The sequence below is a fragment of the Emydura macquarii genome, unplaced genomic scaffold, assembly GCF_026122565.2.
Source record: "Emydura macquarii macquarii isolate MOO-44397 ecotype Brisbane River unplaced genomic scaffold, CSIRO-AGI_Emac_v2 contig_1424, whole genome shotgun sequence".
Lineage (NCBI taxonomy): Eukaryota > Metazoa > Chordata > Testudines > Chelidae > Emydura > Emydura macquarii.
The window spans coordinates 1,398,262-1,415,550 of NW_027131561.1; the positions used below are offsets into that span (position 1 = coordinate 1,398,262).

At 41.1% G+C, this 17,289-nt stretch overlaps 1 protein-coding gene across 3 annotated transcripts in view; it reads left to right on the plus strand.

Annotated features, from left to right (window-relative positions):
- WWC3 (WWC family member 3) overlaps positions 1–17,289 on the plus strand; it is a 146,657-nt gene that overhangs the window by 85,031 nt on the left and 44,337 nt on the right. For all 3 annotated transcript variants that reach the window (XM_067553011.1, XM_067553012.1, XM_067553014.1), the window contains one exon: positions 677–750. In XM_067553011.1, coding sequence (XP_067409112.1) covers positions 677–750 — 74 coding nt within the window. The remainder of the gene's footprint in view (positions 1–676; positions 751–17,289) is intronic.

Sequence of the window (17,289 nt, forward strand, 5' to 3'; positions counted from 1 at the left end):
GTATGAGTGGCAGCATAGAATCATAGAAGATTAGGGTTGGGAGGGACCTCAGAAGGTCATCTGGTCCAACCCCCTGCTCAAAGCAGGGCCACCCCCAACAAAAACATGGTGACAATGCTGCAACTTTTTGTTTCAGGAAGCAGCTGTAGCACATTGGAATAAAACTGTTTGTTTAAACTGTTTAAAATTGGATTAAAATACTGGGTAATGTTTCAACATATAGGGCACATCTTTCTTTTTGCTTTGGAAGCAAAAACCCCACTGCCTTTTCACTGAATTTTCCCATAAAATAAGAATAGTACGGTAATAAGCAATTAAATATTGCACTCTCTTGATAAATCACATTCTTTACATTTTGAACTCTGACTTAGGAAGGTATTGATAATGCATAATTAAATGTAACTAGCTCTTTTAATTTCCAGGAAGGTTGTTTGCTGAGATGGCTAACTTTACACTTACTACAGCTTTAGATAATTTATTATTAACCCAAATTCATATTTTAAGAGTACAGACTATCTCTTGCAGACACATTTTTATTTAAAACATTGACAGTTTTTTGTAAGCTTGGGTGGGGAGGCTAAATTTTATTTATATTCTTTTTACAGTGTTCGTTACTAATGTGTGTTGTGTTTCTCCACCTTTCCTTCTCTTCCTGGTTCTCAACTCCCAAAAAAAGTTTTGCTTTGATGGTAAAACGAGACTTGTGGACAAAGTCAGACTGAACTGGCAATATGAAGAGGCCAAAAAGAGGTAAGTAAATTTAAGCCTGTTTTCTTTTCTTTGTGACTGAAGCTTTGGAAATAGATTTGGAACTAGGCAATGATACCACTTTCAGTGTACCTCCTGAAATAATTTTAGAAAGATTAAGTTAGTTAATTTGCTAGTGCTTTGTCCAGAGGTAGTTGAGGTTTATTGTAACATAACATTATCAGTAAGATTACAATATTTGTTTTCAGGAGAAAATTCCAAGTGTCAGACATATCAGAAGCCTCATACACGCACAAACTTGCACTAGTTTAAAGCTGTGGTTTTAAAGGGACTTTATTAAATTGTTGTAAAACCCTGTGTGGACACCCTTAAATTTATTTAAACCCAGTTTATATCTATTTAGCTTGTGTTGGTTAATTTACAGGGCAAGCTAAATCAATATAACCAGTTTTAAATCCATATAAATATGACTGCATAAAGGTTTGTTTGCACTAATTTAATTAAATCAATGTAGCTAAAGCTTAAAACTCAAAATGAATAAGTGAAAACAAAACTTTTAACTTAACAGCAGTGCTTTTAAACATGAAGTATTCAAGAGCTTAGATAATTAACAGAGGGTGATTTTTATTTTTTTAAAACAAAATGTTTGAAAATTGGTTCATCCTTTACTAATTCCTTCAGTCATATATCTGCCAATAATCCTTCAGTTATTTTTTTTTTTTTTTTGCCAGAGTATCAATCTTGTGGAACCAACATAGCTCTGTAAAAGTAAACTGGACAATCTTCTGGCTTATGCATCAAGAAAATTAACTAATTTTTGTTTGCAGTGCCCCCTAGCAACTCCGTTCTCCTCAAATTATGTGCCCATAGGCACATAGGCAATTCCATTAAAGGTGACAGGGTTGTACTAGTATAAATGGTAATTTGAGGACAATGAGATTGCAGTGCTGTAACTGTGCTTTTTATAGGCGACACTGAAAGCACCACCTATTATTAAGATTGCCCAACGTCTCCCCCAGCCCTGTTTTCAGTAGCATATAACTTTGCCATAACATAACCCTTGGGTCTGATGTTTTCCAAGCCAACTGTCTACCTTAGCCAAAAGTTTTCAACATTTCAACCAAAGTGGTTCAGGCATTTCTGAGAATGAGGCTAGAAAAAATATATATTTTGCCCATGATAAAAAAATGTTGGTGACCTTTTCTTTGAGAAGCTACCGCACCAGCATCCCCATACTTTGGAGCAGAGACTTGAAATTTGGCGCGGAGGTGGGGGTAACACTATGTAAGGGATTTGCTTTTCTTCCTCCCTGTGAAAATCAGAATAATCTTGGCCAAGTTATAAAAATGTGAATAATTGCCTTTTACACATGCTTGATGGTGACTTGCTAGAACATCGCAGCTAAATTATCTGAAGATTCTGTCCATACTGAGCATAACTTTAGCCAGGGCTGAGCAGGCCAGAGCTGGGCATTAGAGCTGAAAGCAGGGAGACTGACTCTCTTGTGTTTTCAGGGCACTGCTGCTGGGCCCGGGAAGCGAGCAGGAGGAATCTGTCTGATATAAATACAGAAGGCACAAGAGCTGGATGTGTGAGGAAGGGAGAGGGAGGAAGTAGATTGGGACAAAGAGTTTGGCAGGGGTGACTCGGATTGGCAGGGCTAGGAGTCCAGGACTGGGAGACAGATTGCACAAGAAATTTAAGGACAGAGACTGGGATTCAGAGCCAGTGAGGAAGGAGAGCATGGGTAGTGGAGGCTGGGTCTTGGAGGCTAGGGGAAACGGAGGAAAACAGATTAGGCAAGGTGCTGGGAGAGGGTGAGCTGGGACTGGCTGGGTAAGGAGCCAGAACGTTGGGAGGAACTGGGAATAGCTGGGCAAGGAGTGTGGGAGGGAGAGTCCAGAGGGTGAGACAAGGACTTGCTGGGCAGTGAGACTGGGACTAGGATGAGAAATTTGAAGAGTGGAGTTGGGACTGGCTAGATGAGAAAAATGGCACTGGGATGAAGAGCTAGGGGTGGGAAAGAGAGGGGGACATGTTAGAAGGTACGGAGCAGAAGAGGTCATGCTTGGATGGAATGGACAGAAGAGTCTGTGTCCACCAGAAACACTTCCTCCAAATGCTGGAGTGGAACCTAAGATTCCTGAGTCTTACCTTTCCTCTGCTGCCAGCAAATATCTGTGAAACCCACTGTCAAAGTGTGTGTTTCATCCCCCTCTGCAGTGCTGGACTGCATAGAGGATGCCAACCTAGCACTACTATAAGTTACTCTATTAGTTCAAATGGTGGAAGTTTGTGTGAGATCTAAAGGTTCCAACACTGCTGATGACCAATGTAGGTGTCACCAAGATGCTACATGATAGAACTTTTGATTTTTTCAGTTGGGTTTTTTTAAAAAGCAAGGAATTTACACACACACATTGTGTTAAAAGCATGCTATTAAAGTTGCAGAGTCAAGCGCTCAGAAGTTTTAAAAATGCCAGAATTAAGGCTTTCTATGCACCTTTGTGCATACAAGCAATATGATACAAACTTGAAATTACATGATCGCACGTGAGTTTTTCCACAGGGCCCTTACATTCAGTGCATGGTATGGACTTGCTCTGGAAATGAATCATGGTCATGTAGGGAAAGGGGGGCTATAGTCTCCAGGACCTAATTCATTTGTTCCAGAAGTTGGGAGCTGTGCAGTGAATTAGGCAGTGGAGTGCAAGAAGAGAAAGGGGGGGTGTCATTGTTAAGGCAGTTGAGTGCTGCCCTGGAGAACTGGATTCTATTCCTCTATCTGCCACAGAAGTCCTGCATGATACTAGTCAAGTCACTTAAACTAAACGTCTCACAGGTGATCACTAACTGTGTTCCTCATTTTCTGGCTGCCTGATCTGAGACCCTAAAGTCTGATTTGTAGAAGTGCTGAGCACTCACAGGTGTCACTGAAGTAAGTGGGAGCAGTGTTTTGAACATAGTAAGTGCTGCATAATGCTATGTACTCTGAAAAATCAGTTCCTAGGTGTGTCAAATCGGGCACCAAAAATTAGTGGATATTTTTTACCTTAATCTCTCAGCTCCCTTTCTGTAAAATATAGATAATACCACCCCTTCAACTCCCACTAATCTTGTGACAATAAACTGATTAATGTTTGTGAAGCACTATAGCTAAGCTCAGGAGGAAATTACTAATTTTGTCTTCAGAGCAGGGTTGGAATAGTGTGCAGTAAAAAAGACCTGCAGCCACACATTGAACAATGAGGATATAGCAAAATATTTAACAGCTCCTTATTAAGTGAGAACCATCCACCCAGTGCACTGAATGAGTCAGGGGTCTTGTGGAAAAAGATGGTATATGATATACCATCACAGTTTCATGGTTAACTGTACCTTTGAAAACCTCCCCCTCATCGGCAGTCTTCAAGGGCACTGACTTAAAGACGTCAGGTTTCCTAGCCATCACCCCTCTCATGCTACAGCTACACTGATGGCGGCAAACTCGCCATCATCAGATCGATTTTTCTGGATGGACTGAGTGGTCAGTGAAGACCCGCTCAATCAATCCAGAAATCGACGTACTAAGACCACCTTCGCAAGTGGCGTAGCGCTGCGTCGATGGGAATAATTCTATTATTATTTAACAGTGCAATTAAAACTGCAATTAATTGTGACTATTTTTTTAATCTAGTTAATTTGTTTTTCATTAATTGCATACATTAACTGCAATTAATTGACAACCCTAATTATAGAAAATATATAGTGCCATATAACATGATACAGAAAAATTAATCAAGGGCCCTGCCCCACATTACAGTCTGGGAGAGATGTGACATTGATCAAGGATGAAGAAGAGAAGTGAAGTTTATGCAATATAATATAACAGGGGTTACTTGTATCTTACTGTATAAATCATGTGGGAGGAGATGTTAATTAAATTTTCTGAGGTATACCCGATATTCTACATGTTTTTCCCAGAAATATTTTTTTTGTTTGATGCTGGGAAAAACTTGTTGCTTACTTCTTTGTTTTGCAGTATGCAGCACAAGCATAAATAGAGGGGAAATGCTGAGCATTCCACTAAGCATGAGGTACTTGTGTTATCTGAACATCAATAAGTGACCCAGTTAAAACCTTTCTCTCCTAACTAAATTTAGACTTTTTTTTACTGAATAAAAAAGGCCCTCTATTAAAAATATTTTTCTAAAATAGTGACAAGGGTACAGTTTTCTATCCAGGGATAAACAGCTTTGACAATGAATTATTGTTCAGCAAAAGTGTTTTAGTTGCTTTTAAAAAGTATCTTTATTTTGCACTGTATAATGTACAGTAGTAATTAGCATTTTAACTTTTGAGTGGAACCACACAAAGCCCATTTGCCCCTACCAGTTATCTCTGTGGTCACATTCTTCATTTATCATGCATTCCTTCCCTTTAGCTTGCTGGCATTTCTGTAGAGCTTTTGTCTCCATTAAATATTTTTGTCTTCAGCCTCACTTGGCTGATGAAACATCTACTGTAACTGCACAGCGTGGGTGCAGGAATGTGCTGTGTTGGATTAAAATCTATAAACTAGAAAATTAACATGCTGCGGTATATAATAATTGTAAAACATTTTACCATGACTCCTTGCTTCTCAAATGTAACAATTTGTTATGCTGGAAGTGCACACTGACTCAGTACACTATACAAGTTCTCCTGTTTATTTTTTGGGGGAAAAAAAACCCAACAAACCAACAAGTTAACAGGAAATTTAAAATAGACTCACTGTGTGGGGTAGAAGCCATCTCCCTTTTCTCTTTCTAAAAAGTGGAGAAAAAAAAGTAAAAGTGTAATATATGATATGCCATATCCTACCTATCCTTCTATAGAGTCTGGAAGATAGAGCAGCTTCAAATAGCAGTAACCTTTTGGCTTTGCTATCTGGTAAAGGAGAAAAAAAAATAGTTTTCTGTTTGATATATGTGTTGTGTGTGTTCCTCTTGGCAGGGAAGTACAAATGTTAGATTTCAGATTGAGCTCCCTAGGGGAAAAAAAGACTAAGGGCAAAGTTGCCTCCATCAGATCGACCTTTCTGGATCGATTGAGCAGGTCTTCACTGACTGCTCAATCAATCCAGAAGTTGACACTTTAAAACCACCCCCTCAATTGATGTAGTGCTGTGTCGACGGGAACCATGTTCTCGTCGGCACAGTGCAGCAAAGACACCACGCAGAAGTGGAGCACAGCAGTCAACGGGAGTTACGTAAGCTACTCTGCATAGCTTGTGTAACTCCCGTCGACTGCCACCGAATCGTCAGGTAAGTGTAGACCAGGGCCCCAGTAACAGTAGAAAAATTTCCCTCGGCTACTTCTACACCCTTCTTTCTCATTGAAGGTGATCTGATTTGAAATCCCTCCTTTAAAAATTCTCATCCTGAGTGGCTTGGGATTGACGTAAATTAAGACATGCACAGAGAGGTTTTTTGCAGTTTCCCGTTAGAAGGATATTGGATAATTTGCCTCTTCTTTCATTCTTCTTGTGAGCAGCTTCGGCTAGATGTAGTTGGGAATTTTAACTGCCTTTTCAGTTCTGGAGAAAACATTCTTTCTACCCCATCAAATCCATTGCTCTTGGCAGAAGCTCGTAGTTCATGATTATTACTGTTCAGTTCAGCTCACTGGGAGGCTACATCAATTGCTTCTATCCCTTACTCTGCCCTCCCTCACCTTTTAAAAAATATCAGTCGAATAGGCTTTACCATCTGTCTGTGAGCCCTGCCACTTGGCCCGCAGAGCGGAGGGAGGGGTAATCACATTAATACAATCTCACTTGGGGCAATGACTCAAGGAGTTCCTTGGAGCGCGGGTTTTAGGGCTTCACTTGCTATCTCGATGAGAGCCCACCTCTACAGAAAGTAGTTGGTGGAAGCTGGGGCCACCACAGACCACTGCGTTGACAGAATTGTTGCACAGCAAGAGAAATCAAAAGCAAAATTGGCTTCTTTGACAACTCTGAATGGTGCTAGTAGTTAAATGCCTTAGATGAGCTTCCATCAGCAAAACCATTCTGAAATATTCCAGTTAACTATGCCACATCTCCCTTGAAGTATATGATTATGCTTCTGGAGAAAGCGCAGTCTCTTTCGAAGATGCAAATTAGAAGTAGTGCATTTTGCCTTTTTTCGGCTAATAATCTTAAGAAGTTATAGACCCAAGTCCACATTAAAAGAAAATCTCCCAGTGCAGTGTTCAGTGTAGCACCACTGTTTGGCAAGTCTGGTTTTTGGCAAAGACAATAGGAAAAAGCTATTTAAACTTTAAAACAGGAATAAATATGCTCAGTATTCTTTTTCTGTGCTGTTGGTCAATTACAATTTGAACAGTGACACTGCTTAGCTGTAATGATATTGGCATGGATCTACAGCTGAACTGATCATAACACTAGTGAGAGAATTTCAGTGAAATACAGGATCATGTGGCTAGCTTTAAGGTCAGAATGTGCAAAAATGATTTAACTGTTGTATGGGTGCCAGAATAAAAAAAAATATTCAAGAGCGGTAGACAGAGAAATTATTCATTTTCTACGGAAAGAAATAGTGAGATTTAAAATTGTAACACAGGTAAATGCTGAGGAGCTTTAAATTTGAAATCGTGCTTTGTGAAATGCAAATAAAAATGTTCATATGAAAAATAAGCTTTTACTATTGATTAGTATTTGTGTGTGTATGCACTTCTGCGCTATTGTCTGTGATCAAGAAGCCATTAGTTTATTGTAGATAGATGTTGATGTGTCATTGATGTGCAATCTTAGATAAGCTGCAAAAGCATTTTGCACTGTGATTTTAACCCATTCTGGTGCCAGTTGATTTTTGAACTCAGGCTTAATTAACAAATCAAGGCTTCCTTACCTACAGGGATCTCACATGAGATATAACAAGCACAAGCAATAACTTGCACCCTCCTTCTCTACTCTGAGGCCAGACAGCATCATTTTTCCAAGCCCTTTTCTGTAGGATGTGCTACAGGAAACATTAGATCAAACACCAAAATTTTAGATTAACTGTCAACAGACAACTTAGGACTTAGAGTCTGTATTTATGGAAAGGATATTGGTTTCATCCTGCAGGTTGATTCACATTGCTCCATTGTCATTGCTTTAGTCAGGCAATTCAGAGAAAAATCATTGTATTTTTGATGGCTCTAAAGCCAAAAGAAATTGCCATATCTCAGTGTGTTGAAACATTCAGCAGTATTATGGAGGCCCAGTGGTTACTCCATAGTTGAGGTTGTAAGAAACTTTCATTATAGGGCAATTTTGAGCTCTCCTAAATTCCACAGTAAAGATTGACATTTCACAAACGTAGGTAGTCCTGCAAAAAAAGTTGTTATGGCAAAGTCGGAGGTATATAAGACAAGCTATTTATATGACGTCACTTGAGAGAGAACAATAATTCATTTTTAGTGAAATCCTCTGATGTATTCTTTCCATTTCAAAAATGACTTGGTGTAGGCACTCCAGATTTTCTGATGTTTGTTTTGAACTATAACCTTCTAGTTTCCTGTCATTCAAACATCTGTTCTTTTGTTACAACTAAAATAATGAGTGGTGTAATATAACAAATATATATTGCAGCCTTAGCTTTATCTTCGAGTTTTTCATTTGGTATGTTAGTGTTTGAAATGCATTGCATTAATAAAAGTATTTCTATTTCTAAAAATCACAGATCCTTCAAAGCAGGTTATATAAGCAACATATTCATTCATTGCACATGGTAATTAATGTCTCTTTTTAAACAACAGTCTTTTCATAACGTAGATCAGGAGTGGGGAAAGGGAACCTAAAAATGAACATAAGGGAGGGTAAAAGTAAATGGAGTGGTTTTTTTTTTCCCCCCAAAGACTCTGCCCTTTATTGGCAAGGAAACAGCAGCTCCCCAGCTAGCGTTAATCACTATATTATAACATTTCTCAGCTTCCTGAGAAAAAACAGTACTAAGTATGGGCAGGAAAGACTTCTCCCAACAGAAACAATACCCAATGTAAAGTTTATTTCATACTGCCATCTGGAAAAAATTTGGTCATCTGCAACATCAGTGGGAAAAAATAAAATCAATTATCAGTGTAAGCAGTATTGCAAGCTGTATACCAATGATATGATAGTCTCATATTTACTTTTTTTTTAAACAATGACATTTCAGAGTCTTTTGTGATGGAAAATATGTATTTTTTTGTAGTTTTCATTTTAATGCGGGTAATAAGTTTCAGAATAAAATGCTCCATGCACATATGAAATAGGATATTTTACTGAACCAGTCAATAGTGTTTCCTCCTTTTAATGTGAATTGCTAACTTCTTCTGGAATACAAGTGAAAGCACACTTGTGAATTGGTATTGTATAGTTTACAATTACATACTTTGTGCTTCAGCTATTGTGCGTGAATTCCAAATGCGGTTTCCTGAAGAACATCTAGACCATTAAGTGGAATGTCAGAACCAGGAACGATCAGCAAAATTAGTGTTTATCCACTTCCTTACATCCATTGGTATACAACTCAGCACTCAGAAAAGACTCACCAAACATTTCCTATGACATATACAGCTCAGTTTTCAAGCACCATCGATGCCAAATGAAGCTAATAGGAACTTCAGGTGCTCAGCAGCTTAGAAGAAGGCCCATGATCTCTGAGGTTTTTGTCAATGCACAAAGATTATACTGATATAAGGTAGGGTGTGAATGTAAATGGCTATAGTTATAACAATATAACTCCTGTGTGGACACTCTTAACTTGGTATGAGTGGCTTTTTATGCAGTAGCTTATAGTGCTTTGGAAGAGGGGAGTTATATTGGCATAACGATAGTGGTATAACTGAAAAAAAATGTCCAGTTTAGACAAGCCCTTAGTTTTAACATGAACATAGGTTCTGCTCATGTAAGACCATGTATCAGTGTCATGGCCAAATTTCAGTTTGAGTATTTACATTTTGACTACTTAAATTCTCCTAAATTTTCAACTAACTATTATTCACTTTCTGCCCTAAACTGTTCCGCAGCAGTGCTGTGAGCTGATGTACAGTTGTATTAGGATCTTACGTTGCATCGATCACTGTGCTATCTAAGCACTTTCCATAGTTAACACACAAGGGTGACTTATAAACTCTCATTGGTTTGCATCTTACCTCCCAGTCGTAACAATTGTACATTATGTGAACAGTTTTAGGCCTAATAAGTACTAATGGTTTCTGAGTTGCTGTGAGAGAAATTGATGTAGCTATGTTTGGGAAATAAATGAACCAGTTATTCAAAAAAAAATTGTGCTGATGCAATAAAATTGTGCGGATGCAACATTATGGTCAGAGTTTAAAAAAACATTGCTGCTCCCCCCCACCCCCCAAATGCTACAGTTACGGTTTCAAAACACAAAACAATAGTTGGCTCATATCGGGTCCCCAATTTTGTTTATTTATGGGCACATTTTACTGCGGAAACAGCTAATATATTAAACTACACACACACGAAAATTAGGAATAAAACACTGTAAGTGCAATATGTCAGTTAATGTTGTGGAAACTTAATTTTCTTCTTTGAGTAGATGCAGCCATGTATTGCATATGGGAGGGGTGCGCCACACATGCCAGAGCCAGAGAACTCTTGCCAGAGAACTCTAGTAGCACTCATAGTGGTGGTGCTCACACTCTGTGTCCCCTCCCCTGCCCATATAAGGGCAGCACCATCCCAACTCCCTCAGTTTCTTCTCAGGTAGATTTGGAGCTTAGTGTGGTGTCTTCACCTCACTTTTGCTCTGTTTTCTGAGAACTTTTCTTGTATATGGTAGTAGTAGTACTTTAGATTTAGTTTAAATGTTAGTTTAGTCTTAGAATAGTTGGCTGGCTGCCTGCCTGCCTGTCGTATAGGAGAGTCATCCCTAAGAGTGACCACACACATGGAGCTTGTTGTGTCTCAGCAATGGACACATTAAAGAGAGCTGCTCCATCTGCAAGTCATTCACAAAGGGGACTCAAGTGGTGAGAGACTTGTGGTTGAATCATCACCTTCTGGAGCAGGCCATGTGGCCCGCTTTGGCACTGAGGACCTCTTCTGATTAGTTGCCACCTTCGGATCTGGCAGAGGATGCCGCTCCATGCTCAGGCTCTGGCGTTTCCCCCAAGAGGAAAAGGGGTCATTCATCTTCCTCTGGTGCAGTGAAGAAGAGGTCCCATAAAATGAGTAGAGACCATTCCAGCACTTGGGGAGATTCCTCTTCTAAGGGGAGTGCTTACAGGTACTATATTCTCTGTGGCAAGGGGGGTGGAGCAAGTCCATCCAACCACTCCCAGGTATCATGCTGTGAGCAGCAAGGGCCTGTACTGACAACTCTGGTTCCAGCAATGGGGTGTCCATTGAGTCCAGTGCCAGTGATACTGGCACCAGTGCCAACTGTCTCCAGACTGATATCTCAGGCAGCATCAGACTTACTTGACCTCTCAATCCCAGATTGTCTTCTAGTTCAGGAGTTTTCCAGTGCTATGGCTTCTGCTGGCTTATCTTCCATAAGTGACCCTGACAATTTCTGGCCATGTCGCAGAGCCGCTCGGTCAGCTGGCACTGCAGCTCACACCGCCTGGACTGTAAACTATGAAGCTGAGGCCGGGCCTAGCACTGACAGCCCCCTTGATGATGGTGCATCCTTCAGCACCGTCATTATCTTGGCGACAGATCCCGTCATGGAATTTGGTACTAACCTTTGTGTTGATAACTTTCTTGGTAGGGATGGGTGGGAGTGTCTCTCATTCGGTGCCACCGGTGCCAACTCCCCATTCCTTTGCAGTACTAGCGCTGCCTCCTTATTGGGCTTCAGGTGAGTCTGATCAGTTGTTTGCCCCATCGGGGTTGGTTCCCCCATTGTCACCACAGAACCTCTGGGATTCCTCGAGATCCAGGTGGAGGTTGTCCTCCATCTCCTCGTTGGATAGGTGCCAGAGATTTGCACTCTAACCATTATCAGTACCAAGATCAGCATCTTGTCCCACAGTTGAGACAGGCTCTTGACCCGGTGCCTACTGGCCACCAATGCCTTCTCCATATGCCCCATGGCTTCCTTAGAATCCCTGGAATGCTCCTTGGTCCCTGCAGTCCTTGACCCACTTAATGAGATCACCGGTCCCGACAGTGGCTTCCACTGCTGTACCATCTCAACTACAAGCAGCTACTCAGTCCATTCCCTGGGACCTACAGGGCTCTCCCAGCTGGATCCTGTGGTACAAGAACAAGATCCATTGTTGTCTCAGCAAACTGCCTCTTTGACTTCTCTGGATGACTCAACTGTGTTGGAATCTTCCTCTCTCTCAACCTCTGAGGATTTTAAGTCGTATAAGGCCTCCTGAGGTTTATGGCCACTACCTTGGGTATCCGAGCAAAATTCCTGCAGGAGAATAGTATAAGCTGCTGGGTATTTTCCAACCATCAGCTTCAGGAAGAGTAGCCATCCGGATAAATGAAACTTTCCTGGAACCTTCAAATGCTCTCTGAAATACCCCAGCTTTGTTGCCCTCAACAGCGAAACACCTCTTCGTGGCCAAGACAATGCTCGTTCTCTGACTCCTTATTTTATCAATTTGGCCTCCCATCTCCCTTCCTCTTCGTGATACTGAGTAAGAAGATCAGGATGATCAGGTTTTGCATCCAGTGCTCAGCTCCCCGCATCTCACAGTGTGGATGCTGCTTGGTTAGATGAGGAGGAGGAAGGATATTTGGAGACAATTTGGCAGGTATTCCTTAACGGTAGGAAGCCCTCCACCAGAGCAATCTATCTGGCCAAGTGGAAGTGATTTTCTATATGGTGGTTAGCCCAGGGAATTCAACCAATGCTGGCTTGTATCCAGGTTATCTTGAAGTACCTGTTACAACTTCACTCTTCTGGTCTTGCATTTAGTTCATTGAGAGTCCACCTAGCGCAGTTTTGGCATTCCATCTACCTATCCATGGAAAGTCACTGTTTTTAAACTCCATGGCAGTGAGGTTCTTGAAAGAAGTCACTTGTCTCTGCCCAGCAGTTAGGGCTGGTTCCCTTGTGGGATCTTGATACAGTTTTAGCAGCTCTTATGGAACTTCTGTTCAAGCCTCTGGCAACTTTTTCTTTCCCCCTTCTGTGTCAGAAAACTGCCTTCCTTGTGGAGGGAGATTGAGAGTTGCAGGCTTTAACTGCAGAGTCTCCCTACACCCAGTTTTCCAAAGACAAAATAACCATGTAGCCACATCCTAAGTTTTTATCTAAGGTGGTTTCCTAGTTTCACTTGAACCAAGTTGTGTATCTACCTGTGTTCTTCCCTAAGCTGCATTCAATCTCAGAGGAGCTGCATCTTCACACATCGGTGTCTAGCTTTTTATCTGCACAGAACTAAACCTTTCTATTCCTCATCTTATCTTTGTTTCATATGCGAACTGAACGAAGGGTCAGCGAACTGAATGAAGGGTCAAGCTGTCTCTTCGCAGGCAACCTCCAGGTGGACAACTTCTTGTATTATGTCAGCATATGAAGCAGCCTAGGCTACACCACCTCAAGGGATACAAGCTCATTCCACGAGAGCTCAGATTATGTCAACAGCATTTCTAAATGGCATTCCTATATTGGACATTTGTGGGGCTGCCACTTGGACCTTATGCCTATTTTTTCAAGCCACTATACCATTACAGCTGCATCCAGATCAGATGCACACTTCTGGAAGGCAATCCTGCAATCCTTCTTTAAACAGACTCCGAGCCCCACCACCTGTGAGAACTGCTTGTAAGTCACCCACATGGAATACACAGCAGCACCTAATTGAGGAAAAACACCCAGTTACTACCTATAACTCTTGTTCTTCGAGATGTGATGCAAATGTATATTCCATTATATGTCCTCCGTCTCCTCTGTATCGGAGTCTGTACTTCTGATGTTCCACGCAAAGGAACTGAGGTGGTTGCGACGGCCCCACCCTTATATTTGTAAATATCCAATAGGGTTCTAAAAAACAAAGAAATCTCTGTGTGTGACAAGGCTTGCCTATCCCAGCCAACCTGCTTTCTCTCTCTTCTTTTCTCAGTAGGCTCCCTCTTCTGGCAGCAGCATATAGTTCAGAAGCTGCAGGCTTCACCAACAGGGAATCAAGTGACTGCTGGCATCTGGTCAAGAGCTACTAAGCAAAATGCAATTGTACCTAATCGGCTGCTCTGAAGAGGGCCTCCCTAACTCAACTCCCTGCTGCTGTATCAGCCCCTTTCTCCCCGCTCTCCCCCCACACTAGAGTGGCAGTAGTTGTTTTGGGCTGAGCATTCCTGTTATCGTTTTGAAGGAGAGGCATTTTGGAGCAGAGGAAAAGAAATCCATAGCTCCTGAGGACATTGGCGATTCACGATTCCATTCTTGATAATGTCTTTGCTTAATGGGGAATACTAGCTCGGAACCTTTTCTCCGTACAGGCAAACTGGAATCTTCCTCAATACTGCTCTAGAGGAAGTCTTGGCAAAGGCCCCCTGATGTGGTGGAAGGGTCACTTGGAGTATGTCTTCCCTCCAATTCCTTTGATACCACAGGTTCTATGGAAGATCTGCCAAGACATCCTCATTGAGTCATCCTCATTGCACTCAACTGGCTGAGACTATTCTGGTTAACAGATCTGTTGAAGCTCTTACTGCAACCACCCATGAGCATCCCCTCGTTGCTGGACCTTCTAACACAACATAGGGGCAAGGTCACACACCCTAATTCGGGGCGGCTGCAACTTGAAGCTGGGTATTTGGATGGCCATCAGAAATAGAATGCTGATGTTCCAAGAGGGTATAATCCATCCTTAACCAAAGTAGAAAAGATTTATATAAGATGCTATTACTCAGCTAAATGGAAGCATTTCTCTGCTTTGACTCAATGCAATGTGTCACCAGGCTCTGCCAGAATCCCTGATACCTTAGAGTATCTGCTTACTCTTAAGTCTTCAGGTCTTGCATTCAGTTCCCACAGGTGCATTAGCAGCAATTAGCTCTTTCCATCCTTCAGTGGATAACCGTACAATCTTCATGCACCTTGTTACAACTAGATTTTTAAAGGGGATGCTCAGATCCTTTCCACCAGTGATGAAGTTCGTACTTCCGTTGGGCCTCAATTATGTTTTATCATTTCTCACTAAGACTCCTTTTGAGCTGCTAGCTACATGCTCTGTGACCCATCTATCCATGAAAGTGGCCTTTCTGGTAGCTATGAAGTCAGCTGGAAGAGTCAATGAACTGGGAGCGCTTATGGCAGGCCCACCATGTACTACCTTCTGTAAAGGAAAGGTCTTGCTTTGCCCCCATCCTAGAGTCATACGCAAGGTAGATTCTCAGTTTCACATAAGTCAGGTCATCTACTTCTCTGTATTTTTCCCTAAACCACATGCCTCAGAAAAGAAGAGAGAACTGCATTCTCTGGGCTTTGGCCTTTTATCAGCAAAGAACAAGGGACATTAGAAAGATGCCTAAACTATTTGTTTCCGTAGCAGAGGTATCAGGTCATCAACCTATATCAGCGCAAAGACTTTCAAAATGGGTCTCAGGTTGTATTACCCCTTCTTACCAGCTAGCTGGCATCCTCTCCTCCCCCTGGAAGGAGTAAAGACTCATTCCACCAGAGGGCAAGCTACTTCAGCTGCATCTCTAAGAGACGCATACTAGAAATATGTAGGGCAGCTACTTGGAGCTGTTTGCGTACCGCCGCAAGCCATTATGCCCTGATAAAGTCATCAGCTGTGGCTATGGCTTTGCGGACAAAGTACTACAGTCATCTATCACTTCTGCACCCTCACAGTCATCACTTGTTTGACTACTGCTCGTTAATCTCCCACATGTGGAATACACATAGGGATCATCACTTGACAAAGAAATGGAGGTTACTTACCTGTAATTTGAGGTCCTTTAAGATATGTGGTCCTTAACTGTATTCTACTACCCACCCTCCATCCCCTGTGGTAAGAGTGGGAAACTGAAGATGTGTTGGCCCGCCCCACCCTTTATGCCCTCAGTTGGAGGGTTACAATGAATGGGCAGACCAACAGCCACTGCTTGCAAGAAATTCTGGACTCAGGTACGTGATGTGCATGAGTCTGCCACATGCAGGATATAGATAGAAACCACACATCTCGAAGAACCTCCGTGTACAGGTAAGTAACCACCATTTATTAAACCTGCCTTGTTGTGCACTGGTACTGTTTTCAGGGCCCTGTTTGGGATCTCAAAGTAGCAGTCATTGTTCTGCCTTCAACTACAGAGTAAAGGAAAAGGCTGGAGGGAAGATAATATTTTTTTTAAAAAAACCTCTAATCCCCACGTGTGACTTTAACAAAAATTACATTAATTAAAAATATAGCTTTGGTCATGAGACCTACACATTCCTTTTTTTGTTGTTTTGTTTTTAAAGGGAAGCTTAGAACTTGCATAGTACTGCATATTGTGATGGGACTCTAAAAATCACAAGATCACTAGTTTACATTTTCTCTGGTCCCTGTAGTTAAGCTAGGATTTCTGGAGAATTTTTGTTTGTGTTTCAAGGGCACATCTGTATTCTCCCTCAAGCAAATCTGAGAGCGCTTGTGGATGTGAGGCTGGGCAGTACATTCAGCTCTTCTCAAAGCTGACACTTATGCTCAGTATACTACAGGCAATACTACAGGCAATTAAAAAACACTTCTGAGCATGCTCAGTGTTTTTTAATTGCCTGTAGAATTTCTCTCTCATCCCCCCCACTTCTCAAACCTACTGTGGCGAAGCATATGTTCCTTGTTGAATTTGTATGTGCCAACTTTCAGCCTCTAAACTTCAGCCGTTTTTTACTTTTGGCCTGTTCCAAAAAGAGTGGCTGTTTTTTTTTGTTTTTTTTGTTTTTTTTTTTTCTTTTCAGGTCAGAGCATATATTTGCTTTCCCTAACCACCTCTTAGAATCAATGAATGTATTGACAGGAATGTAACTTACAAAATGTACATTTAAAGTCTTGTGTAAAACCTCAGTTTTCAGAAATAAATTTTTTTCTTCCTGCTACAGGCTTTTGAAGATAATATATTTTACAGTGACTACACTTAAAAAATAATGCTTTCATTAGGCTTTATGCCAAGAAAGTCTCTATTGATACAGTAATTTTAACATTTTTCTGAAAAAACATCGAACGGTGTCCTAGGCATTTTGCCCATTCCCATACATGAATAACAAGTACTGATGGGCTTGCATTCCATAATCCAGTAGTTGGTATCAAATTCTTACTTTTCTGGGTCAACAGACTGACTTGCTGCTTATTTGACTATCAAAATTTACTTTGAAAATATTTAAGTGCTGCTATAAAGTGCCGAGATGCACAGAGGAGATAACAAAACTTTCACTGTAGTTCATAAGTGAACACAGATTTAAGACGGCAGCATACATCTTCCAATAAAGTAACTGCTATTCAGTGTTTTGTATAGCACTACTGTGTTACTCCTTTACATCAATATAATGTACTGCTGTTACAACCTTCATTTGAATTTACTGTACATCTCAGAATGTTTTCAGTAAAGGAAAAAAGGAATTTCACACGGAAAGTATCGAAGGTGGATTTAAATACAGTTTTAGGCTTGTC